The sequence below is a fragment of the Perca flavescens genome, chromosome 20 (genome assembly GCF_004354835.1).
Source record: "Perca flavescens isolate YP-PL-M2 chromosome 20, PFLA_1.0, whole genome shotgun sequence".
In the NCBI taxonomy this organism is placed as follows: domain Eukaryota; kingdom Metazoa; phylum Chordata; class Actinopteri; order Perciformes; family Percidae; genus Perca; species Perca flavescens.
Genome location: NC_041350.1, coordinates 14,233,523 through 14,260,132, shown reverse-complemented (window position 1 = coordinate 14,260,132; position 26,610 = coordinate 14,233,523). Strand labels below are relative to the sequence as shown.

General features: G+C 43.3%; 1 protein-coding gene across 2 annotated transcripts in view; it reads left to right on the top strand.

The window, feature by feature from the left end:
* The window catches only part of LOC114546651 (latent-transforming growth factor beta-binding protein 2), a 95,836-nt gene that overhangs the window by 55,500 nt on the left and 13,726 nt on the right, over window positions 1-26,610 (top strand). Inside the window, exons 9-30 of one of the 2 annotated variants that reach the window (XM_028565598.1) lie at window positions 1,596-1,670; window positions 7,592-7,714; window positions 7,803-7,967; window positions 9,415-9,744; window positions 10,572-10,591; window positions 10,840-10,876; window positions 11,371-11,439; window positions 12,239-12,364; window positions 12,882-13,010; window positions 13,215-13,334; window positions 15,146-15,265; window positions 17,954-18,073; window positions 18,264-18,386; window positions 18,495-18,620; window positions 18,728-18,853; window positions 19,056-19,181; window positions 19,779-19,904; window positions 20,870-20,995; window positions 21,302-21,421; window positions 21,640-21,765; window positions 23,494-23,616; window positions 24,242-24,370. In XM_028565598.1, coding sequence (XP_028421399.1) covers window positions 1,596-1,670; window positions 7,592-7,714; window positions 7,803-7,967; window positions 9,415-9,744; window positions 10,572-10,591; window positions 10,840-10,876; window positions 11,371-11,439; window positions 12,239-12,364; window positions 12,882-13,010; window positions 13,215-13,334; window positions 15,146-15,265; window positions 17,954-18,073; window positions 18,264-18,386; window positions 18,495-18,620; window positions 18,728-18,853; window positions 19,056-19,181; window positions 19,779-19,904; window positions 20,870-20,995; window positions 21,302-21,421; window positions 21,640-21,765; window positions 23,494-23,616; window positions 24,242-24,370 — 2,685 coding nt within the window. The remainder of the gene's footprint in view (window positions 1-1,595; window positions 1,671-7,591; window positions 7,715-7,802; window positions 7,968-9,414; window positions 9,745-10,571; window positions 10,592-10,839; window positions 10,877-11,370; window positions 11,440-12,238; window positions 12,365-12,881; window positions 13,011-13,214; window positions 13,335-15,145; window positions 15,266-17,953; window positions 18,074-18,263; window positions 18,387-18,494; window positions 18,621-18,727; window positions 18,854-19,055; window positions 19,182-19,778; window positions 19,905-20,869; window positions 20,996-21,301; window positions 21,422-21,639; window positions 21,766-23,493; window positions 23,617-24,241; window positions 24,371-26,610) is intronic. The other variant, XM_028565599.1, reaches the window with a different exon arrangement.

Genomic DNA, 26,610 nt, shown 5'->3' with positions numbered 1-26,610 from the left:
TTTCAACCCTTCATTGCTGTGGCAGCAAGTTCAAAGCAGTGCTGTACTTTGGTAAAATATCATTTTTTTCTGGCCATGGTGTAAACCAAACCCGATTGTCATCACTGTCATTTGTTCCTGTTTTCTGTGAGTGGGAAATGTTGAATGCCATGATTTCTCTCCAAGTTTACTCTCATTGGATGATGATGCAGTTAAAAATGAATGTGAAATTGTATTCCACCATTATTTATATATATATATATATATATATATATATATATATATATATATATTTTTTTTTTTTTTTTTTTTTTTTTTTTTTTTTAAAACATCAAGTTTCATATTTTGGAAAAGTAAAATTCCTATTGAAGTTCATGAATTTGAAAAGCCAGTTTTAGCTGAGACATAAACCTTGTTGTACATATGCCACCAAATAGCTTTTTGAAATCTTGGCAGAAACAACTTTTTTTCCAGTGCGTTTATGTGCTAAACAGAAACATGGCTATCATCATCAGGAAGCAATACTGTAAAAAAAAAAAAAAAAAAAAAAAAAAAAAAAGGTTCTATGATCATTGCTTTAAGCTGTCTGATTTGTGACTGTAATCTGAATTGACTGTTACAGTGAGAAACAATTCCGTCATGCTAATAAGCATGTCGTTATTCTTAGAGCTTTCTTCACCCAAACACACATTTTTCCCTCCAAAATCAGAGGTTGGATCATCTCCTTTCAACACGATATGAAGCAAAATTCTTCATCTTAGTTTATGTCATGGAAAGATCTGCTGCCAATAATCCCCCCTGTCTCTCTTTAGAAACATATAGAACCTCATACACACCCGCTCTCTCTCTGTCAAACATACAGACACACTCAAACACAAACAGAGACTTTTTCTTTACCATGTGATAGTCTCATTGACCTCTCTGTACATTTAATGGAGCATGATGGGGCTTGACTGTGTTCCGAATGAGTAATGACATCATGTTTTCAGCCTTCTGTCACTATAGCCAAACTGGCTTATTTACTGCAGCATGTCTGTGAACCTCTATGTACACACCTGAAGCACACACCATATGATTTTTATTGCCTTGGCAAAACAAGCAAAAAGAAGTTTTGAGCCAATCACCTTCCTGTGAGCCGCACATTAATCGTCCTTCCTAGTGTGTGCACAGTTAAAGTATTAGTCTCTTGTTTAAGTAGATTTTCACTGTAGTTGATGATAAAGGTCAGGGCTGTCACGTAGGCTTCCTCAACATATTTATGATGTAAGCACTTCCTTCATCTGTCCCTAGGGGTTGAGGAGAGTTATAGGTAATGTGATTATAAATGACGTTGAGTGTTATCCTTACATTCTGCTGGATGGCAGTGCTGTCTTGTAAATGCGGTTGATGGGGATCCATTTCCATACACACACTCTGGAGTCCCACGAGGCCCAGCTGTGGGTCCCCTCATTTTTCCTCTTGCCAAGATGCTCACATCTGTAAGTTATATGGTCCCCCCCTAAAGCCCAGCTCCTCTTCTCCCTCTGCGATGAATGCAATGCTTTGTGACAGAGAGGCTTGGCACTGTAAGATCAATTTTGCTCTTCTAAAGCTTTGCTTTCTCTTTCTGTTTGCAGCATATGCAGTAATTGCAAATGGACAAGTGGAATGTTCCAAAGGTTTTAAACGGATGAATCTCACACACTGTCAAGGTAAGCTATAAAATTTGTTGAAGAATGTGTATGTAGTTTTCTGAATGTTATCATGTGATTTACCCTACTGCATATTTTAATAGGTTGTTTAATAGGCTGCTTATTTATTACCCATAACAAAAACATAGGTTATATTAAATATAATGGCATGAATGTGATAAAAACTTACTGCCCATATGTTTCCATACTTACATGGACCCCTGGGGACCTCTATAAAAGTATTCCTTGCTGTATGTCTGGCCCCTATGGGAACCAGGTCAAGGTTACAATTGGTCCAGGGTCAGAGTTCAGCAGCCAATAAGCACCTGGAGCTGCTGTTTTAATTGGTCTTTGGGGTTCTGAGTGGAGAATGGTACGACTGGCTGTGATTATGGTAAATTTTGTACTCATATTTGGAAGGGATCTTTGGTTGCAGACCTGTTTACCTCCCTATTATTTATTCCAACAGAAGAAAAGCTGTATAACTGCCAGCTCACCCAGCCATCTGTACTGTATGTTAAAACAAATAGTTCCTGAGCATACACTATGTTTTCCTTTATCGCAGCATCCTCAAGGTGTCTAGTTGTTAGCTGGCTGGTTGTTCATGAAGCCACAAAACCACCCACATTGTCAACTCTGTAGACAATCTACCACTATAGAATTCGGACGATTTATGTTTGTTGCTGCTGTTAGTGTACAGCACCGGAATCAGTTGACATGAACAAATAAATCTTGGCTGAATGACACGAATACGAGACACTTTCAATAACAAAATGCCGCTTTTCTGACAGTCCACTTGAGCTGTGTCAATGACTTGATTGATGGTGTCATAATCCAAAGGCCAATGCTTACTGAAGTCTATGGAAAGCAACAACATAACGGTCCAATGGACAGCTTTGACTCCATCTATAACAGGCCTCACCCACTGGTTCAACAAGTTCAACATGTTTTCTGATCCTCACAGGACACTACTATTGGCCCATTGATGTTTTCAGGTAATTATTGAGATGGAAAACATATTTTAATAAAAAACAAAGACCTGTGGACAAGGACACACTTCTTTTCCAATAGTGTGTCAACTAGCCAACACGTGGAAATTTATCTTTTTTATTATTCATGCTTTTTTGTGATTGTTTCAAGATGTTTCCTCCCTTTCAGTTGCTCATTTCTTGAGTTCCAAAAAAGCAAAGCTGCCAGTTACCCACAATATTTACTGAAGTGCTTTAAAGTCTCTGTCCCATTCAGCTGCTGCTCCATTCTCAAAAAAATATTAATAATATCAGGTCTTGCAGCAACTGCCGAAGAGGCAAAAACCTGCTTTTTTTTATTATCAGGATGGTGTTCAGCTTGCCAAATTGGGGCTCCTTGTCCGAGAAGTATGCAACGTATTTTATTGGAACAGTGCAGCGCTTGTCTCACATTCGGAAATAGGCATGATTTACTGCTTGCAGTCCTCTGACCCTTCAATGACGCCCATGATATGATAAGATGGCCCATCAGACCACACGCTGCTCTCTGACTTCAGAGATGATTCCTTATCTTCAGAGCTGCTTCCCAGAACTCAGGTCAGCTGAATTGGTCATTTGTAACTGTTCTTGTTAAATGAAAAGCACACATATTGTAGATGTGTGTGCAGTTGTGCGTGGTAAACCAGGTCATATTATTATACACCACTTCAAAGAAGTGATGATGGAAGTCTTACATTACATTTTTTTTAAGATCAACTTTTTATTGTTTTTTTTATATGCAGACATACAGAAAAGAGAAACAGAAAACTGAACAAGAACAAAAACCCTCACCCACCCTCGAGGTCTCGAGGAAAATAAAACAAATAAACAAACAGAAATCACACCTTGCCTAGTCACTCTCCTCTAGTTCTTGTGGCGCTGAGGTCATTAGGTCTGATATTTGTGCTGCTGCGCTTTTCCATGGGTTGATAGTTGATGATTTAGCTTTGTTAATCCTTGCTGTAGAGAGCTCAAGTATAACTATGTCTAGAAAATACGCCAACCACTGTTTTATACAAAGCGAGTGGGGGGAGCCAGCATTGAGCTATCATTTTCTTGGTTGTAGTTGAGCCGGCTAGCCAAATTTTCCTCTGTCTCCCAAGCAGGTGTAATTTAGAGTAACAAAACAATCGGGTCAGTAGGAATTCGACATCCTATTACATCAGATATTATTGATGTTGTTTTATTCCAGAACTCATGCACCTGTTCACACTCCCAGACCATATGCAAGTTCCAGTTTGTTCAGGTTGACAGAATGTGCAATAGGGAGTTGGAATGACTTTAGAAAAGTATCTATTCTGGGGAGTCCAATATGTTCTATGACATATGTTGAAGTGGATATACTGGTGATTTGGGTTCTTGGAACAGTGTAAAAAAGTTGTCCCAAACTGTCTCCCAATTAATTGCATTCCCCTCAGAGCTCAGCTCTCGCTCCCATTTCTTTACTATTGGGAGTTCTCCTATGGATACTTGCATCAGTTTAGCATAAATCTTGGACACTAATCATCTCACAGGAAAATCAACACAAATTTGATGACGGTTGCGCCTCAAGACTGTTTACCCATAGCGGTCCATAACATTTTAGGGCTGATCTTAAGCAAAGATAAAGGTAGAAAGATGTCCTGGCGACCTCAAAACTAGCTCTCAGGTCTTCAAAACTCAACATATCTTTTTCATTGAATAGCTGGTCTAAAGTATAAATAGCTCTGTCACTCTACTGTTTACAAGCAAAGGGTTTGTTACCAGACATTAAGGGTGCATTGTGCCATATTGGGGTATTCAAATGCCACTTATTGGTGTAGCGTAGTTGCTCCTCCACCTGTTTAAAATTAGTCAATGTGTTGGTGATAATATACTGCCGAATTAAGGTATCAAGTTTCTTCCAGAAATGTATTGGTGGGGGTAAGGGGATCATTGTACTTCACACAAGGAACTATGTTCATTTTAACAACAGCAATCCTGGACCGTAGTGATGCTGGCAGCGCAGACCAATTGGCCAGATCCTTTTGAACACTACTTAATATAGTTTCATAGTTGTCCTGGACAACTCGCTGTAGCGATGCGTGTATGGTAATGCCCAAATATGTAATTTTGCTTTGGGTTGGTATTGTAACACTAATGACTGATGCCACATGTCTGTTGTTCAATAAAAGAAGATTAGATTTATTCCAGTTAATTTTATAGCCAGAGATTGAGCCAAATTCGTAGAAGATCTTAAGAATATTTGGAATAGAGTCCTCAAGATCAGAGATGTACAACAAAATATCATCTGCAAATAATGATATTGAGCTACTATTGGATTTAATGTGGACATTACAGTTTTTATTTTGCCTTATGGCTTGGGCTAAGCGGAGTGCCAAGACTTTGGAATAAAGCTTACTATAAGTCCCAATGAGGCTGATGGGTCTATAATTTGAACACTCCGTAAGATCTTTGTCCTTTTTGGGTATAACAGAAATTACTACAGTGTTGGTTTGTTGGTGAAAAGTACCCTTCTCTATGGCTGAAGTTAAAGCTTGTAAAATGGTAGGTCCTAATATGTAAAAATACTGTAAAAGAAGTGCTGATGGAATTCCATCCAACCCTGGCATTTTCCCTTTTTTAATTGTTTTTAATGCTGATTTAAGTTCCTCTAACGTTATAGGTTGACCCAGTTCTTCTGCCTCCTCTGGGTCAAGAAGAGGCAGGTTTAGTTCTTTTAGGAACTTCTGGCACTGTGCCAGATCTGGATTGCAGGAGGACTCATACAACTTTGAATAGAAGGATTGAAAAGTGGCGCTGATATCCTTAGGATTTGTTGAGATACCTCGGTCTGTGCGGATGCTGTTGATAGTAGCTCTGGATTTGCTTTGTTTTAATTTCAGAGCAAGCAATTTGCTTGGTCTTACATAACTCTTTTGACATTTTGGATCAATTTAATAAAATTGCTACTAACAATTTTTAAACACTGACATTTGACATTTATAATATTGAATACTGCCTGGGGTAATCAGGTTGAGACCTCAATATATTAGGTTGTACAGCAGGAATTTGCCTGCTTTGGCTGTATTTTGAGAATGTGCATTCCCTCTATTCACAGTTTCTGGTTTTAGACTTCCAAATTTGTCATATAGTACTCCCTTTAGCCATAACAGCCAATTCATAGCAGAATACTACCAATTGCTTCCCATGTCCATAAATAATTCTTCCGGTGTTTATGTGAGTATTGGTTTTTCCATAAATTAAGAGTGGCCAAGGTCAAGTAAGGTTGCAGCAGACTGGCTGACACTTGTATGCAGAGTTTGGAAACTTCTTAGATGTATTGCAGTCATCAATATATGTATCATTAGACAATAAAAACAATCATGATAAAAGCTGCTGATGGACACATACAAGGAGTATTTGTCAATGAGAGCAACCAAGCATAGATTCAAAATACATGTTGAGATTAGTGCTGGTCATGACAAGTTGTCATGGAAGTCAGTTTCAATCCCAATCAACCCACCAGCAGACTGTAACAATAGCACTAATCTGGGACTCAACCGAACCATGGATTAAAGACCCCATGTGATGAAGGCTGAGCCCAACACTGACCTGAACTCTGACCAGATAGCATGCTGCTTAAACTAAACTCCCACAGTACCTGTATAAAAACATTGTTGCTCCTAGCTCTGTAGAGCGTGTATATCAGCAAAGGCAGATGTGATATCTGTGGTGCTTCATTATCTTCACAGTATGTGCCATATCCCGCTCATCCAAACAGGTTGCTTTTGCTAACAGAGGCTTGTTTACATTGTCATAACATAGAGGCTGGAGACTTTGGCATTATAAGGCCAACTTCAGCTTTAGAAGTAGTTTCTCCTAAGAGAGATAGAAAGGTGCAAAGAGAAATGGAAAAACAAAGACCAACAAAGATAGAAAAGAAGAAAGAACAAACAACAAAAAGAACATTGTGGCATTCGTTGGATTTGCTTCAATCCACCGAATTTATCAGCCTCAATCCCTTGTAAACTAACTTTTTCCAGCAGGAAGCAAAACAACAAAACAAGAGCAGATTAATTAGAAATGGGAAAATCTGTGGTGGCAGGCTGTCGAGTTTCAGTCATCAAAGCAATGGGAAAAGACCTAATGATGTACTCTTTGTTTAACACGGTAGAACAACAAACTTTGCCTGGTCCTAGCGTGATCGCATGACTAAGCGCCTGAAATATGTCCCCCTGTGCTCCTGGCTGGCACATTAACTGGCTTGCTTGCCTCCATTTGGCTTAGTGACTCAGGAACTGTTGGAGCAATAAGCAAACTCCACTAGCCACTGTCTCACTCCAGCACATGGTTAAGGCCAGACAGGGGGGAAAAACCTCTTTAGACTTTCACTCATTGACGTAAGCGAAGGATGCTGTGACCTTATTGGACACTGTCAAGGAAAGATGCTGAGGAAGATGATAATCTAAAACATGTTTCTGTTTCCTCTGTGTGACGGTCCAGGTTTAAAAGTTAAGGTTACCTCAGCCTTGAGAGGTTATAATATATTATAGTCAGAAGGATACATGATTGAATATATTCTGCTTTACAGTGGTCAAATGTATTATATATGTTTCCTTCATGTCATCACTCCTCCTTACTTTCACACAATTGTGAAACCTGAAAGTTTCCATATTTCATCACCTCCCAGCAGCTGTTTTTTTTTTTTTTTTTTTTTTTACGGCATGATCTATTGCAATGTTTTGTCACCTTTCAAGTTTTAAATGATTTCTAAAGCCTTACATCATCTCTGCAAGCATGAGTACTCTGTATACTCAATGTGAAATGCAATACACCAAATCTGATATCGTACCCATTTTGGTTGAGGGGTTTATTGTAAGTTCCAAAAAAAGTTCTTGTCAGAGGAAAAAGATGTCTCATGATGTTTTCATAATGAGAATTGAGTCCATGACTTACGTACTGCATATTTCACAGACATCAATGAGTGCCTGTTGCCTGGGCTCTGCAAGAACGCTGAATGTCTCAACACCAAAGGAAGCTACAGGTGCACGTGTAAACCAGGCTTCATGTTAGACGCTGACAGGAGCCACTGTGTCTGTAAGTATTGCAACACATCATTTAGGCGGTGGCCGTTATCTCATGTATTGCATTTGAATAAGATGGATGTATGGACTTCTCTCCCCAGCGGACAAGGCTGTGTCTGACCAGAGGGCATTCTGCTACCGATCTGTGTCAGCAAACACATGCTCTCTGCCGCTTGCTCAACACATCACCAAGCAGATCTGCTGCTGCAGCCGAGTGGGCAAGGCCTGGGGCCCTTTGTGTGATCACTGTCCTTTGCCGGGATCAGGTACAGCCACCAAAAGTTACCCTGCTGCTGCTTCATGTGTCTCGAATTCTCCTTTACAACTCATACACTGTTTAAACCCAAGACTTATCTCCTTGTCCATCTGCTAGCTAAAGCTTCCATTTCTCGTTTTACTGTACTTGCTGAAAAACGATTTGCTGGGTTAAACACTTTTGCAGATATGAAATGTCACATGTAATCTTATGCAAGGGCTAGCAATGGTAGTGAAAGCCCAGGCAATGAATATTTACCACTCCGTCACCATTCTGCTCTTTGCCAGGCTTGTAAAGCAGTTCAAAATAACCAAATGTGTTTGGAGTGGAAAAGGACCAAAAACATAACAGTTTTCATATTTTGGAGGCTGCATAATAGTGGAAGTCAGTCTTGTGTTATCACTCCAACCCTCAGAGAGAAACCCCACTAATAGGCCGGCAAAGCTTCACAGCAGAAATAAACAGCTTGGCCAAGTGAAACATGGGAAGTATTTGTCATCTTTCTTTTTTTTCCATACCGATCTAATCTTCAAAGTCTCTGATAGAAACAGGCTGGTTTTATGGAGTGTCTGTACTGGCCAGTGATTCATGGGGATTGTCATAGATCAGATATCACACAGACCTCCATGGTGCTGCTCAGCCAGCACTGACACAGTATACAGACACAGCCTCTGATTATTTTGAACGCTGGCTTTTGTATGGCCTGACAAGCTGTTTGAGCCATGTTCTGAACCAAGCAGCCAGGCCCATTACTTGTGACTTGGTAACAGGAGCCCGTTTACTATCATTCCATATTTACTGCAGTTCCTGTGATGTGGCTCCTGATCATATATAGCCCCATTTCCCTCCACTTTAAATTCATCATTCAGTAGCCTATCATATCCACGTTTCCTGCATTTACAGCAACCACATATCTGTCATTACTCATATCTCTATTCCAGACTCTTTTGGCCTAGAGTTGCTGGTTTTTAGGTCAGGTAGGGAACACAGTGCTTCTCACTTGTAATGGATTCACCATCGCTGAGGTTTGTTGGGCTCTGACACAAAGAGGTGCAGTCTCCCTCCTTTTATCTAGCCAGCCAATCCTCCATTAGCCTCTCACTCACACGCCTCTACACCAGAGTTCAAAGGTCGGTCAGAATTACATGATCCTCTACTTCCCCCACTGGCATGGCTGTGCCTGTTTGAGTGGGCAGATACCCCCCCGCCCCCAGTCTTTCTAAATCCCCTTGCTAGTAGCCCTCTGTGACAGCTGTCACTGGTCTGCCAGCTAGCTAGGTCTACAGCAATAGCCAAAATCCAACCCCCTCGTTCACAGCACACAGTAAAACACAGCAAGCTCTACATAACAGTATTACACGGATGGCTTGTGGTATTTCTATGAATATCAAACAGAAATATGAGCCACAATTACACTCTGGCTCATTGTTTGCTGCTATGTGTTTCCTACCCCGCAGACCATTTCAAGGAGATCTGCCCAGCTGGTCACGGATACACCTACTCACGCTCTGATGTGCAGATTTCTCTCAGACAGCTGGAGGAAGATGATCTGCAGAGCACAGGAGTCTCATGGGAGGAGCAGAGCCCCACTTTCCCTCAGCCTCCATCCATCCAGCCCTGGCTTCTGCTGCCTAGCAGGCCACAATACCCCAGCTATCCACAGACGCCACAAGTACCCCAATACCCTGAGTACCCTGAGACACCACAAGGACCTGGGTACCCTCTGACTCCACAGCAGCCTCCCCATCCCTCTTACCCAGCCAGAGAGACACCTAAGCATTCGGAAGGTGAGAATAAAATGTTTGGTACATTAAATCTCTGCCAAGTTGACTTTAAGGTTGGTAAATGTTTACTCTGAATGGTAAAGAGATGAATAGTTGCTGCTGCTGAATGTTCTGTACCTATTATGCACTTAGGCCTTGGAGTTATCCAAACATGGTATTCACTTTTACCACAACCCATTGCATAAACATAAGGCAGGGCAGCTGAGTAATACACAATATGATTTTTTTCTCTATGGGATGCAAATTTATTTGCGTTTCGTGAGAATTCAAACATCAACAGGATGTTTTGATCTCCATAAATAAATGAATGCTTGATCCAACATCGAACATATTTGGAGTAGTATTCATGTCCCCCATCCATCAAAGTGAAACCCCTCTGAGCATCACAGCAATGCACACAAGTAATCCACACTAACCATACATCTAAATCCTCAGGCTTTACTGTTAATGTATATTCCTGATTTAATGCTCGTGAGATACTTTATTGGCAGAGCTACAACATTTTGATTTATAGGAGGCGACAATTCTGTAAATATTTAGGGATTTTTGTCTTCATTATCAGAGATATCCATTTCCTTGTCTCTCATTTTCCCTTTGGCCTGGTGTCTGCACTACGTTTCTGATACAACTTTCTCTGTCTGGCTTAGAGGATGTGCCATAAGCTTTGTTTTATTAGAAAGAAAGACCTCCAAAGCTCTACGTCAAGGGCCTAAAGAGACCACGGGCTGTTGTGTATGTGTGTGTACTCAGTAATGGTACTTGTTAATGCGAACAGAATGTCAACTTTTTGCTACTGATAAACTTTTCCTCTTCTTTCTGTCTCGTGGCAGATGTGGAAATTCTGAGACCGGTAAGTTATATCACTGCGTAAACCTCTTGGCACGTACTTTTGAAATGTTTATCTTAGAGCGATATGCTAGTTATCTCAGCTGGAGGGTTTGTTATGATTATGTAACTTATTCAGACCACATTTTGGTAGATACACACAGCTAATTAGCGCAGAATATGACAACAAAAGCAGACAAACTGTATGAACAATGAATATGGTGATCAAATGTAACCAACATCTTTGACATGCAATATTTGCTTGTTTTCTAGCCAGCTGTTGTGACTGACTCACCACTGAAATATCCAGGTATTTGTCTCTTGGCTTTACTTATACAGATCATACAACACTACTTGGTCAACCTTAACAAGTGCCTCAACTCTGTTGTTTAATGCCTCTTGTGGTTTGATTTGTCATCTCAAAGCTCAATGGCCAATAGCAGATTCAGTCAGGCACACACACGTGATGTGTTTTCTATAAATTGCTCACTCCTGCACAGCGGTGGCAGTCTCAATCCTGCTCTGCCCTCACGCCAGCGAAAACATTGACATTAAAGTCTGAAGGTTGACTACATTCAATGAGTCTACTTGATTTATTTTGGTCGTTGTACTGTTTTTAGCCTGGAGAAAAGAGTAGATCTTTTTTTTTTTTTATAGCTGCCCAGTGAGTGACAGCTGAGGCAGTAGTGGTTGGGAAAACGAGCCGTGTCTCGTTTAGCTTGTAGGGAATGAGAATTTACTATGTGTCACAGTGTTAGCGGTTCACTATGTTCGCACTCACCCAGTCTCGATCCCTCTTCACAGAGACTTCTCCAGACTTCTCCATCAGCAGGCCAGATTCAAAGGACACAACCCACACACACTCAGCCACAGGTAAATCATACTTTCGAAAATAAAACACTCTCATGAAACACTGGATCTAAAATCATCAGTGCCTAATTGGCAGGTGGGTATGGAGCTCTAGGACGATCATGCTCTGAGTCAACTGCTGGCAAACAGCAACACATCTCATAAGACATTTTTTCAGGCTTAGCCAGAGTTAAGACGAGGAGAGCTTGTATTATTCTTTTATTTTACCCCTTTTCTCAGAGCCAATTTGGCTTGAAGATGCCGTGCTGCACAGAGGGTGAGAGGGCGAGAAACCAAGACTGTGTGTGCCTCTTGGAAAGGGAGGCTATCCTGAGCTGACAGTGACCAGATTTATGAAAAATGGAAGACGGGTGGATGACGGGATTAAAGTGTGTTTGGGTGACAGAGAGAGGGAGCGTCAGGGTGATAGGGAGGAGAATTTACAGTAATCCTATGGAGAAAGACATACTGTAGTGGGGTTTTCCCTCCTTAACCAGACACAAGGGTCCAGTCCAGACAGAAAAATACAAGAACAACACTAACTTCAGGCTCTACTGTGCATGACCTGCTTCTCGCTGAACCCCTATTGTAAGAGCTCCATACCACCTGTTAGAACACTACAGTGTTGTAAAACCTGTCCTCTCATCCAAGACCTCACCTATAAAACAGCAAGTCGGGTTCCCATGGAAAACAACATGTGTTAGTGGAATGCAGTTTTTTTTACTTTTTACAGTGTCTGTAATGTTACATAACCCTTAGGTCAAAAATATTGTTGTCTGCCTTCTGAGTAATGACTGTGCACATCTCTGTGGCTTTTTTTGAGGTATTGATAAGTGTGCCACCACCCCTTCCATATGTGGACGTGGGAAATGCATTCCTGTGCAGACTGGTTACACCTGCCACTGTGAGCCAGGATTCAAGCTCAGTGCACTGCAGACCAACTGCATTGGTAAGCAACAATGGGAGAGAGAGGGAGATAGAGGGAGATAGACAGGGGTAATGGTGGAACACTCAAAGAGAAGGAGGGGCACACAAACACACACATGCTGACACCAGAGGCCCCAGCATCTCTGTCTATCATCGTCTCTGTGCAAGCAAGTCCTTAACACCAAACATTACACGGCACAGAAGCCTTGAGAAATGAAGCGAGCCAAAATGAAAGGAATCCGTTTGTTTATGTTGACCTGTTCCGTGATGCCTGACAACAGCGTAAAGGCCATCCAAAGAGCTGCCACAGAGCTTTGATCCCTTACCTCACAGTGACGGCCTTGGCCGCAGACTCCGCTCTACTCAGCTGGGCTCAGGCCCATCACTAAGGAATTCCTGCGCAGTAGAGGAGCTCCAAAGTCAGGCCTTGGAAAGTGTACAGTCTCTGCTGGTGAAATGGAACTGCAATGTAATGTTGCATTTGATCTCTTGTTTTCACCTTCTCTGTCTTTACTTTCTTTCTCTGTCTCCCATTGCAGATGTGAATGAATGTGACGAGGACCCATGTGAAGGGAAGGGCCGCTGTATGAACAACTATGGCTCCTATACCTGTCAATGCCACAGTGGTTACAGCCAGGTGATCACCCAGAACAGGAAGTTCTGTCAAGGTGAGATGCAGCCCAAATGACAGCAGGAGACATAATGTTTCCAATGGATGAAAGCCACTGTTAGCTTTTGGCTCTCTATTAGAGCACCGCAAGTTCTTGTCTGTCAGCGCTGTTCATTTAAAAAGCATCATGCCCTAATTAATGCTGCGGAACACAATAGTCACTTTCTTTTCCGTTCTCCTTGGTTTTTATTTAAACTGGCAGACATTAATGAGTGCAGCATGCCCAACAAGTGCCAGAATGGTGAATGTGTCAACACAGAGGGATCTTACACCTGTGAATGCAACAGTGGCTTCGCCAAGTCTTGGAGAGACCAATGTGAAGGTGACATGCATGCATGCACAAACGCATACGCACACATAAAGTTCACACAACGGCACAATGCTAGCCAGGCCTATTTGTTTGCTGCCATGAGTTTATATGTAGCCCGGTAATTTTAGGTTACTTAACGTAACCCCGGTTCTTTGATAACAGAGTGAGGTGTTTTACTATGGGAATCGCCTCGGCGTGACCAACTATGGAAGCTCCAATGACACCATGTCTCTCCGTGACAGACAGGTCGAACTGTGCTAGGGCCACGCCCCCTCATATAATCACAGTCGACCAGTTCCTTACAAATCATTCCAGATAGGTTTCTTTTCTTAGCTTACTCTTAAACGGGCTGGACCAGTACCGGCTCATTTCTTTCAACAGGCAGGCACTGCCAGCAGAAGCTGTTTCGCAGGCGGCTGGGCTAGTGGGAGCCTCTTGTCGTACCGTTCTCTCTCTGCCCCCTCGGTGTCCTGGGCTGCCGGCCATTGTATACCCAATTTGGCCACCCGTTTACAGACCTCGTACAAGTCGCTGTCTGCTGGGGGAGCAGCTTTGGATGCACTAAGAGGCCTTGATTGTTGAACGGGAAACCTGGAGTCCTCCTCCTCGTCCTCCATTCCATCCATGTCAAGGAGATCAGAGATGGCATCGCCCTCTGGGTCCTCACAGCCCGGTTCCACTTTGAGGAGTTCCTTGAAAAGTGGAGGCATGTCCGGGGTCTCCTTGTCCATCATGTCCGCCCAGCTCGGTGTAGCTTGCGGCTGATGGGTACTGTTTGTGGCTTTCTGGGTGGTTCCCGACAGACATGGGTCATGACTGTTGGCCACCGCCACCCTCAGTCACCTTTCCAGTATCTTTTCTGGCATTGACGCACAGTGGGTGCACGACTGAGAGTCAGCCAGCGCTGCCTGAGCATGTTTAGCGCCCGTGCAGGCTATGCACATCGGGTGAGAGTCCCTGACAGAGATGGATGACACGGAACACAAGCGGGATACAGCCTCACTAGCCTTAGGTTCTGACCCTTTGGCGGGGGCTGCTGCCGAGGACATGGTGACTGGAAAGGAAGAAAAATGGCGTAAATACACAACCTTAGCAGGCACGTTGTGGCACGTTAGCCTGTCTGCAAGATTAGCTCACTCCAGGTACCCGGTCCGGCTAACAAACGAATGCTAACCAAACCCAGGGAGGCTCGCCGTAACGAGTTAGCCAGAGGGCAAAAGAGTTACACAGCTAAGCAACCGATAAACAAATACCGACTAGCCGACAGAAGAGCAGTTCGCGTTGACGTGGACACTGCTTTCAAACTGTGTAACCAGTACTTACTCAGCAAACCCAGACTGGGTCGGGAACTGCGTTGGTGACGTAGTCCTTAACGGTCCGTCTGTGAACTGTCTAGCAGATAACCAACCAAGCTAGCCTAGAAGCTCTGAGGGAGCTTAGTATAATTTCTTCACGGGAAGAAAGCGAGAATGATTTGTAAGGCGCTGGTCGATTGTGATTATATGAGGGGGTGTGGCCCTAGCACAGTTCGACCTGTCTGTCACGGACAGACGTGGTGGCATTGGAGCTTCCATAGTTGGTCACGCCGAGGCGATTCCCATAGTGAAACACCAAACGAAGTTAGAAAAAGAACAAAGCACATGTATTTTCCTCTAATCAAAGCCAGGAAGAAAACTATGTACAGTTTGTGACAGAGGGATTGTGTGTTTGTATATATTAGCATTTGTTGACATACCACCCTCTTTCTTCCATGCATGTGCACATTGTTTTAGTAACAACTAATTAAAATGATTATTTTCATGTCCCACCTTCTCCCTGAGCAGATGTAGATGAGTGCAGAGATCCCAGCTCCTGTCCCAACGGTGTCTGCGTCAATACTCCCGGCTCCTTCCAGTGCCAGACCTGCGGCCTGGGGTTCAGGCCTGTCAGTGAAAGATGTGTGGGTAAGAAAATCCCACACCCCATCATAGCAGCAGCAGCACCACTACCCAAACTCCTACGGGTGTTTTCGACCGCTGCATGGAAAGAACCTGGGTTTCCCTCTTACACTGTTAAAGCTTCCTGTATTAGGTAACATTTACGTAGACAAATGCTGCTGCGCCTAGTTGGCTTCACCAAAAATAACCAAAGTGTCATAGCAACAGGCCGTGCCGTTAATGACTTGCTGACAGCTTATGATGCAGTACAGTTCACCAAATTGCACAAGCTGAATTAGTTTCACTGAATTGTGGCTTTTTGCTCAAAGGGACACTCTGACTACTGATGTGCATGAAAATTATATAAAATAAAACTTTATATTGGATTTTTTTAAGTGAACTGTGGACCACTAGTGGGCCCACATGACAACCGAAAACCACAGTGATGATGGCTATATTGTGTGGGCCTCTCTCTCCATTCAGTTTTTCCACGTACAATATATTAATTCCTCCACCCAGCAGCCTCTGCATATCTCCAATATTGTTTAAACACATTTACCGTGTTATTGCTGATCTTTTGATATCACTGGCCCCTGTAAAAAGATTGTTTAAAATACTTCAAATTGGGAGAGTCCAAATATTTTCTCTTGGCCACAGCCTTGAACAAACAGCGTATTATTGTTGGAGAGCTCTGGCCACTGTACTGTTGGGCCCAGCGGAGGCTTTATTACCGCTGCTGGGCTAGGTGAGAGGACCAAGCAGTCACAAGAGATGTATGAAAAGGTGAAAGGGTCAATTCCCCACTGCGAAGAGGTCCTGACACGCAAACAAATTCTCTCACTCAACCATAGTTTTGTCTGTGGTCTGCTGTAAAACTCAGACTGTGGATTATTAGATTTCAATACACAAAAGCCCGACAAATTACATTTGGTGTGTGTTGTGTTTAAGCTAGCACGCTAGCAGCTCCCAACCTGAAAGTGGCCCCGTTACATAAGAGCCTGACTGGTGTTACTTACCACATCCCCTCTCTATGACCTTGCACCCCTCTAATTTGTTGGAAACCTAAGCTCCTGGAGTGAGTATTCCAGAAATCTGAAAGACAGAATGAGCATGGAAAATATGGAAATTAACTATAGTGGTAATTTGGAGTTCTTTTTAATCAATTTCTCAGTGAGTCTGACGACTGATGCCCTTGTGTAAACTCTCATGATTCCCTTGCCTCCAAAGAAAACACTAACTTCAGCTACTTTCTGTTTGCGAGTCCACTAATGTTATTCATTCTGTGTTTAAATCAGTGGTGTATAAATAGCAACCGAGAGGAAACCTTTAAATGAGGGATAACATTGGAGCGCCGAACATCCACCCAGGCAGTGCTAACAGGCCCACAGTATACGTCTAGCGCTGTGAGAGTCACATAAAACAGGCAATATGAGTGCTGGGTTTACAGTATTTGCTTCAGTCAATTGACGGTAGCACAGTGGTTTGGGCTCAATTGGCCGAATCGTGGATAAGCCTAATTGCTGGTGTGATAGAGAAAGCAGCTCCATTCCCCTGTCAGGGCTTATCGCAGAGGCCTGAGAGATGCCGGATGATTGCAGAAACAAAGCATTGGGCCATACTGACAGACATCTGGCAGTGCCCACTGCTAGGCATACAAAACCCAGTCTGTGACTCTCTCGCTGTGTTTTCACTGTGTGGCTCTCTGTTTCAGCATCTCTATCACATCCTCTCTCCACCTCCTTTGCAGACAAATACTTTTCCTTCCTCTCCCCCTTTTCTCTTCCTCTTTTATTGTCTCTTTCTCTTACACTCACATAATCATAGTTTCTCTCCCCACACCATCACCTAAGCTGAAAAAGTGCCATTGTTAACACTTGATAAATTCCACTATAAAACATTATTTCAGCATGAGGTTTTCCACAAATATAATTCCTGGGTTAACTGTTCTGAGTCCCAAAGTGGAAAAGACAGCTCCTGCTGCAAATAGTGAAAGGCCTTCATGAATAAGTTTTGGGCACTGATGTAATTTAATGACTGCTGTTTTATAGTCATTTTGCACGCTGATCATGCTGTAAAGGTTTCCCCTTTACCGATACAACCCTTATTTTTTATACATGTCTTTGTTTTTATTTTTTGTATCTTATTGTTGCTGGCCCAATTTTCCCTTATATTTTTTGTCATGTTAAACGGTCAGTATACCCAAATTACAAAAATAACACGTTTTCTTATTTACCTATCGTGGTATCTAGCCATGCACATAATAATTTATAGATAGAAATTTTACTTTGGGGTTTCTGCTCTTCACCCATACAATGGAGTGAAATGGAATTTTGTTTTTGGATTTTGCAAAATTAAGAATTTCACTTAGAAAACTCAGCAGCAATGTTTCTTTTGCTGTAAAGACTTCATTGGAACTACTTTCTACCACAGAATTAGTCTGTAAGAAAACTGCTAACAACCATTTGTCTCGATTATGCACAGTACTTGGGACATACTGGAAAATATATGTTGCTGTTGAATGCTTTAAGTGTCATTTTTCAATGCTGTGAGCACCACAACTGAAATCTCATTTATTTTTCATTGTACTGGGGTGGCGGCAGAAATCTCAGAGGTAGATTAAGGGGTACTTTTAATTTGGCTGAACTGATTCTTTAATCACACAGTGTTCTTGTTCTCATAGATGTTATATCTTTTTCTGACTTCTTCTGTCCTCAGATGTAAACGAGTGCTTGAACCAAACAGTGTGCGGTCGTGGTAGGTGTGTCAACACCGAGGGCTCCTATAGGTGCAACTGTTTCCAAGGTTACAAGCTCTCACCAGACCACGTTTGCCAAGGTAACTGTCAGTCTGAAGGTCAATCAGACATTATTGACATCCAATATTAAAGAAACTGAATTTTCCACAGTGCTACTACAGAAGCATTGTGGCACCATTGAAGTTTTATAATATAAAGTTACTAAGAGTTAGCGGTTGTCTTTTTTTTTTTCTCTGAGCCCCCCCTTTTTTTTTTTTTTTTTCCCTCCAGATGTGGATGAGTGTGTGCTCCCTGGAGTTTGTCTCCACGGCCGCTGTGTCAATCTGGACGGCACCCATAAATGCACCTGTAACCATGGTTACCAACTCACCTCAGACAGCAAAGCCTGTGAAGGTCTGCAAAGGATTATCTAGAGCTGTTGGGCGTATCACTGCATACTTCTCAGCTTGTGGAGCTCTCTCGACAGCAGTATAATGTCTGCAAATTGTTTCTTTTTGTTAGATGTCAATGAGTGCGCAACTGGTAATGTGTGCCCTGCGGGAATTTGCATCAACACTGCAGGTTCCTACACTTGCCAGAACTGCAGGCCTGGGTTTGGACCATCTGCTGATGGACTGAGATGTGAAGGTATGAAATCCGCTGTTTAATGATTTACACTAAACTGCAATTTTTGACAAACACTGGTCGATGATTTGTCTGCCCAGTTGTGGTGAATTTGTTTTTTGTGTCTCCAGATGTGAATGAGTGTGCCCAGGATGACTTGTGTCTTGGTGGAGTGTGTGCCAACACGGAGGGATCCTACTCCTGTACCAGATGTAAGGCTGGCTACAGAGTGTCTCAAGACCGGCAGCGGTGTGAAGGTAAACTCAATCTCCAGCTATGCTCCTCACTCAGTAAAAACCATTAGTGCTGTTACGACATTTGGAAGACTTACTCAACACATCTGGGAAGGTTGTCACCTCCCCATTAAAACTCCTGTACAACTGAATTCCCTCCCCATATTATTCTGTATTTATAGTGATCAGTGTTCAATTAATGTCTGTGCTGGTGTGTTTCGCCCAGATGTTGACGAGTGCCAGTCTCTGTCTACCTGTGCCAATGGGATCTGTCTAAACTCGGAAGGCTCTTACACCTGTGAGAACTGCCCTACAGGGTACAGGGTATCATATGACGGGGAGCTCTGTGAAGGTTGGTTTATTCAACACCAAATTAACTCCTGCAAAACGCCATATGTTTTTATTATTATTATTATCTGAGGATGGACAACAGTGTGATGGTGAGGCTTTGGCTGTTTGTGCAGGAATGTTGTGTTTGTATACTTGTGCACAGGTGTGTCTCTTGTATTCAAACATGCCAGACCTTGCCTAAATACCCAACAAAACCGTGCTTGAGGGTGAATGTGCCAGCTTTGTTGAACATGTTTCCCAGCTGTTTTAGGCTGTAAATAGGCAGCATCAGTTATGACAGCTTGGACCCCAAAGCCCCATCATCTGAGCCCAAAAATACTCCTAGACATCACATCATAGCTGGATCCTGGACCCCTCCGTCTCTGGCACCGCTCATCTGATCCTTGCTCAACACAATGAGACACCAGCCCGTAAATAGAGCAAGATGATGTCAGGCAAATGTTCTGCAGATAGCTCAGCTGAAAGGATAGAGGTGTCGACATTTGTAATTCCTAGTTCCAGTGATTACCGATCTAACTGATTACAACTGGCGGGCTTTATTTATTTGAAGCCATAGATGGTAATCTGTTCTATGATGTGTCTATGTATTTGTGTCCAGATGTGGATGAGTGTTTGGTGGCTAACGTTTGCCTGGCCCAGCTGTGCTTGAACACCCCAGGATCCTACACCTGCAGGAACTGTGGAGCCGGCCTGCAACTGTCTGAGGATGGTTACAGCTGTGAGGGTAAGACTACCTCTGATTTAACCTACCTGCTTAGAACACTTTAAGCTGTCACTATGGTAAAGATTATAACAAAGTTACAGTAGACCAGAGTAAAAAGAGGAATGCATTAGACCCAGAACATGATTACAGAAAATCTTTATGGTGCTATGTGATTTGTCATGACATGATTTATGAGATCAATGCAGTGAAATGGCTGCTTTGACGAATCCGGGGAGGTTAGATCTGTCATGACTTCATGGGAAGCAGAAATGGAATGACTGTTTAAATGGATTCAAACGTGACCTCAGTTAGTCATATATATATGGTGGTGTGTTTTTGAATGGAAGTGTGGATGTAGCCCAAGAGGAAGATCCCTACTGACATGTGTCTTTGCACTGGGAGAAAGTTTTACAAAACAAGCCAGAGTCCAAGTCGGCCTCTGATAGGATTTTAATTGATGTCTCTGATGCCATGAAAAATATTAAGGGCTTAATTTGAAATGAAGTCAACCACTCCCCTGCCTTCCACGTACCGCAACGAGCTCGTCCTGTTGAACTGTTCACCCAAGGCAAAATGGAGTCATCTCAATCGCTTAACAATGGCCCACACTATTTTCTCCGTAAGAAATACAATCTGTACCGGCTTGAGGAATTTCCAGTGATCACATAACAGTGAGCCAGTAACTGTTTGTAGATACAGTAATTATGCGCCACCTGTAATAGCTTGCTGTTTTGGATTCAATGGCCCTACTGCATACTTATCTTTCCACCCTTTTTAATAAAACACTGTCAGTGTGATCTAATAAAGAGGGCTTTGCTTACTGTATGGTAGGCTGAGTCACACACACACACACACACACACACACACACACACACACATAATTTTTTAGATAAGACAGTGAATGATCAAAAAGTGGTCTCTTTAGAGGTCCCTTTGCTTAAGATGATAAACTATAGCTAACCTTTTCTTCTTCTCCTGTCCCTTAGATATTGACGAGTGCCAGACCCCAGGTGTGTGCCCCATGGGTGTTTGCACCAACACAGAGGGCTCCTTCTCCTGCGTGGCCTGTGACCCAGGCTTCACAGTGGCACCCAACGGGCTTTTATGTGAAGGTACGGCAAAGTGGGTGGTTCACTGTGGTCACTACATTTTATGGTTTCTGTGCAATCATTTTTCACAGTCATCTGTTCCAGCACAGTATGACCTACTATAGTAAGAATAAGTCATTACTTACTGATGTAGATGATGCTGGACTTTCTGACATGCTCACTGTGGTCTGGAAGCTCGTCATTCAAATGACAGATTTAAAGTGAGACCCAGTGATTTTCAGCTGGTGAGAATGTGTCATACTGATGATGGTGTGTGTGTGTGTGTGTGTGTGTGTGTGTGTGTGTGTGTGTGTGTGTGCGTGCGCGCAGATGTGAATGAATGTGAGGACCCCAGCCAATGCGTGGGAGGCCAATGCACCAACACCATTGGTTCCTATAGGTGCTCCTGCCCCGCTGGTCTGGAGATGGTGGATGGGACATCCTGCAGAGGTATACACACACACACACACACACACACACACACACACACACACACACAAACACAAACACAAACACAAACACACACACACACACACACACACACACACACACACACACACACACACAAACTCTGGGTCATTTGATACATACCATTAGTGGTTAACTGTTTCTCGTGGCTTACCTCGTGTTGGCATCTTGACACAGCTGTGTGTGCATATTTGTGACAGATATCAATGAGTGTTTAACCATTGTTGGGATCTGCGGAGAAGGAGACTGTCTGAACACTAAGGGCTCCTACACATGCATCTGTCCTGATGGATATACCACCATCGATGGAAGGACTGGCTGCCAAGGTACAGTAATACACTGCCGCAAAAGCAGTAATAGCAATGGGAAATTATTTTTCAGATGATTTTATAGGCCTTGTGTAGTTGGGTGAGGCAGGGTCAAAATTGGAAAAAGTTGGTAATAATGTAATAATGATTTTGTAGATGATATTACTCAAGTATTTTACAGTAACTTTATTGGCTTGCACAAGGTTTTTTTATTCATTGGATGGCATGGTGACAGAGAGTATCCTCGCCACACTGTCCTGGGTGCTGAATCAGGCCTGGGACCCTTGGCATGAGTGCTCAGGCTGGTCTTTCTGTGTAATTGGCCGTGGCCTCATCAACTGTCTCAGTTCACTCTCCATTCGGACATCAGTTTGATGTTATTCCAGCCGCACCCAGTGACCCACTGGTCACAGCGATGGGAAAAAAAAATGTAGCCTGATCAAAAGCTGAGGAAGGCTTTTCTTTTCAACAAACTGGAGCAAAATACATGAAATAACTTTGGCTCAGATGTCAGAATTGGATCAGTGTTATTTCTGGTGTGTCTTACAAGTACAGTAAGAGGTGAAGTTAAGTAAACGGCAGGTTGTCTGGCAGTGAAATATCCTGTCATGATGTAAAGCAGGTAGGTCTGGATCTCAGGACCCTGCAAGACTCTGGCATGGTCCTCTAATGGGCAAGTTTGACTTTACAGTAGAGGACTAGGTTCAGTCCTTGAACACTGAGGCTTCGTACACAGTCTCTGAGCAAACTGCCCAGCCTGCATCAGGTACTTTGGCTGCCCGCCACAACAAATACGCAGCTCTAATTATCCTATAAATCAGCAGTTGTCGTATATTTTCTTGCAGCCTGCCATTGTGTGTACAGTGCTGACACAATGAAAGCCAGACCCCTCTGATATGAGCATGCAGGGGGAGGAGAAGGGAGGATGAGGGTATGTAGGTTTATGGGAATGAAATTTTGAAAGGTTTAGTCAGGTGAGGCCAAAATGATGCTTGGCCTTGACCAGGCCAGTCTTTCAGCAAAAACAGAACATACATAATAAAGGACTGACTGCAGACTGAAACCGATCTAAGTTTAATCCAAATCAACAGGTTGTGCCACGGCCTTGTTGTGCCTTTCAATACAGGCTTTGAACTCCTTGAATTAACTCCAAAGCTATTCAGTCATAGCATATTTATGCGTTTACTTATAGTCTGGGCTATTTTTTTTCTCCCTATCTTTGCAAACGGGTGTTTGCCTTGTCGTCTCTGAAAGATTCATCTGATTATTAAAGGTTGGAAAGGAAGACAGGCTTTTTCCCCAGTGATGAATTTCTTGCCTTTTCCCCAAATTTTTTTACCCAAGGTCCAAGTGTCTTAAAGGTTATGTTGTAATGCCGCTATTATCCACCAATCTACAGCTAATCAAGCATGTCGCATTCAGTATTCATTTTTTCGAGCCGGAGGGAAATGTTCTCTGCCTGAAAAGCTGAGGTAGATGTGTTTTTTTTAACCTTTGCCAGTACTGTATACTGTTAAGTGCTCCAAATGGCCAATGCATCTTGTGCTCAGACAAGCGCTTGATTACACATTCTTTTTCTGATACTTATTAAAAGGAGAGGTGTTCCCTGTTGACGTAACAAAGACAGAGGATATATGGGGATATTTAGTGATAAACAATATGTAATAGATCTGGACCCACCCTCTATCCAATTATCAATTTTAATTTGTCTTCCTTTCTCTTCCCCTTCTCTCTGCCTTACTGTAGATGTGGACGAATGCAGTAAAGACAAGGTGTGCATCCGGGGCGAGTGTCTTAACACTGATGGCTCTTTCTTGTGCTTGTGTGAGGCTGGCTTTAAGTTCAACACTGACACGGCTGACTGTGAAGGTAAGACAGAATAAAACTCCCTTATGTCATAGTGATTGTTGACCCTAAATCTGCCCCTGAGGGTTCTACTCTCTGAGTAAATGTCAGCATTAGCTGTTTGATTGTCACGCTACATTTTGGCTTAAGCGTACCCGGTATAGCACAGTTGGCTATGATTGATTATCTATAGGCAATGGGGACTGGGATCCAGTAAAAGTGTCCAAGCCTGGTTTAGAGGCTCTACTCCATGGTCTCAGGAGTGAGGGGTGCCTGGATTACATGGCTGGAGCCCTGAACTCCCTCTCCCCTGAGGGAAGTATGAATGACCCCATTGTGAGCAGGAGGTGTTTCTCCCCCTGGAACGTCTCCCTTTAGCTCCTTCACAAGTTCTTTGGTTGCTGTGATAATATTGTTCTTGGCCATTCCTGTTGCCTGCTGCGTTTACTGAGGACAGCTACACCACAGGCCTCCTGGCCGACTCCTGCTACACAGCCATTACACTGGAAGCAGCAGCACAGTGGAGGGAATAGTTTGTGTGCGGGGGTGCATGCGTCCGTGTTAGTGTCTGATTGCACATGTGGTTAGGTTTGTGCCTCTGTTTGTCAGTTACTAACCAACAGCTGTCTCTCTCTCTTTCACTGTACAGACCAGAATGAGTGCAAGGAGTTTGGAAGCTCAGTGTGTGGTACCTGGCGCTGCGAAAACACCATCGGCTCCTACCGGTGCTTCATGGGCTGCCAGCCTGGCCTCGAGGGAGAAGACGCCACAGACTGTGGTGAGTGGTCAAACCACATAGTTAAAAGACTAGCACACACAATTATGTTAAGGAAAACAGGCAGATTTTTAGGCGAACTGTCTTTAAACTTAAGCAAGGGATGTATGCATTGTATGGACCTACCTATTTTTGTACCAGTCACCATTTTGGGCTGTAGTTAAAGATAGTGGAGAGCGTAGCCCCAAATCAACTCAGCACTTTACATACTCTTCAGGACTCTCCCTCTGTGCATAGATAATGATATCTGTTTGGCATGCAGACACAAAGAAGCTGATGCAAATCAAAGAGCTATCAGGTATTCAAGGTATTCATGCACAAGAGGCCATGGGGGAGATGAGGAGAAGTGGTCCCTGAAATTGGGGCACTTTAGGAAAGAGGAGTGCACTGTCATTGGAGCGGTGTGTGACGCCAGCAGTTGATAATGGTCTCATCCTCCGGACAGCGGAGCTAATGGAGTGCCTCTGGCAGAGACAAACAGTGGAACATGATAACCGCTGTTCTCCTTTTGAGAGGGGATAAGATTGAAGGGCCTTACCCCCCCCCCTTATGTAGGCGCCCAGTCACCTGGTTTGACTGACTAGGTTTGTACTTATGGTGCGTTCTTTTTTGCGTTTAGTCTTGTAATCGCAACTAGTAGCTCGAGTGTGACGTCACATCCATGTCGAAAAACGAATAACCGTGGGTAGGCTACTGCTCTGCTTTCTGCTCAAGACTCGGCCATTGTTGTCATATAGCAACCGAGCGTCTCTAGCCAATTTCAGCGACATGCCTATAGGTAGCAATATACAGTGCTATGTGTACGACTTCTTCATTTGGTTACAACAAAGACAAAAGTGCTGAAAATTGTAGAATACGTGTGATGCACGACGTAGCCATCTTTGAAAGTGAACTCAGGGTCCTCTGAGTTCAGACGACTTGACGAGTCGTATATACGACCTCGGGGGCGTTCTTTTTGCAACTTCCGGTTCGTAACTCCGGAAAACGACTCGTAGATCGACATCGGTGGACAAAAAGAACGCACCATTATGCTACATCTGGACCCACAGCTGGCCAACAACAACAGACACATCTCCATTGCCAGCAGAGTGCATGAAGCTTTCTGTGTTTACTGGCAGGATTATACACCTTGGGCTTGAGATATTAATATGGTTTGTTGCACAACACTTTGAGTTTATCATTCTTTATTTTTTAGCACAGCATTGCTTGTCTTTGTTGCTCTCTTAGCACCATAAAACAACAAGACTGGTTTAGGAGAAATACGAGAAACAAAAACAAAAGGCCAAATATTTTCCTTATGCAAGGACAGAATCCAAACAGTCACCGGAGAGTGACAGGCGAGGAGGGGAAAGCAGTCTGATAGCATCCGAATGGAATGATGTGTTGGACTGCAGATTGAGGCTGTGGGTGTTTGCGGGTGATTGTGTGCGTATGTGTGTGTGCGAGTGTGTGTGTGCATGTGGTTAAATGTGGGTTTTGCATCCCCGCTTGTGTGTTTGTGTTAGAGAAGGAGACTGTTACCGTTGTAGAGATGCACTTGGAGTGCAGGGCGGCTTCACATATTCTCATGACCCTGAGTTTTTATTGGACTACCGACAGATGGAGATCAGGGGAGAATATGCTGATCAGTGACAGGTAAAACCTCCGCCCCCTCCATCACCCTGATCTCGGCTACGTGTGGCTGCCTCCTCACTGCACTTTATGGTGTTGCCTGTCTGGCACCATTCGAAGAGTGGCGGGGCCTGTAGTGTGATAAGGGCAGATTGAAACCAGCTGCTGACCTCCACTCCTTTAGTGTCAGAGTCAAAATACTGCTAAGCAGCTCATATAAGTTCAAATCAGTGCCATGTTATGTGCTATGAGTTACACATTTTCTTACCTGACATATCCTGTAGAGTATGGTGGAATCTTTCGGCAGGACCTGACTGAAAAATCTTCACATTGTCCCCTATGGTGCCACAAAACTCGTAGATTTACTCCCCTGTATGGGTGCCCAGTTATGACCGTGTCTGACCATCTTTCCCCCATTCCTATGCTGTGACGCTAGCTGTTTGTGTTTTCACTAGACCCCATAACAAACACTCCTACAGCCCAGCATTGACTCACAGCCCCAGTTTGTGAACCAAGCCCTCTCACCCTCAGAAGCAAGCACAGCACACAATAGCGGCCTGTTTCACCTCACGATTGCAAGTTGTGGGAGATGCTGCCGTCACCCCAATAAAAGTCCAGTGAGGGAGCTCAAT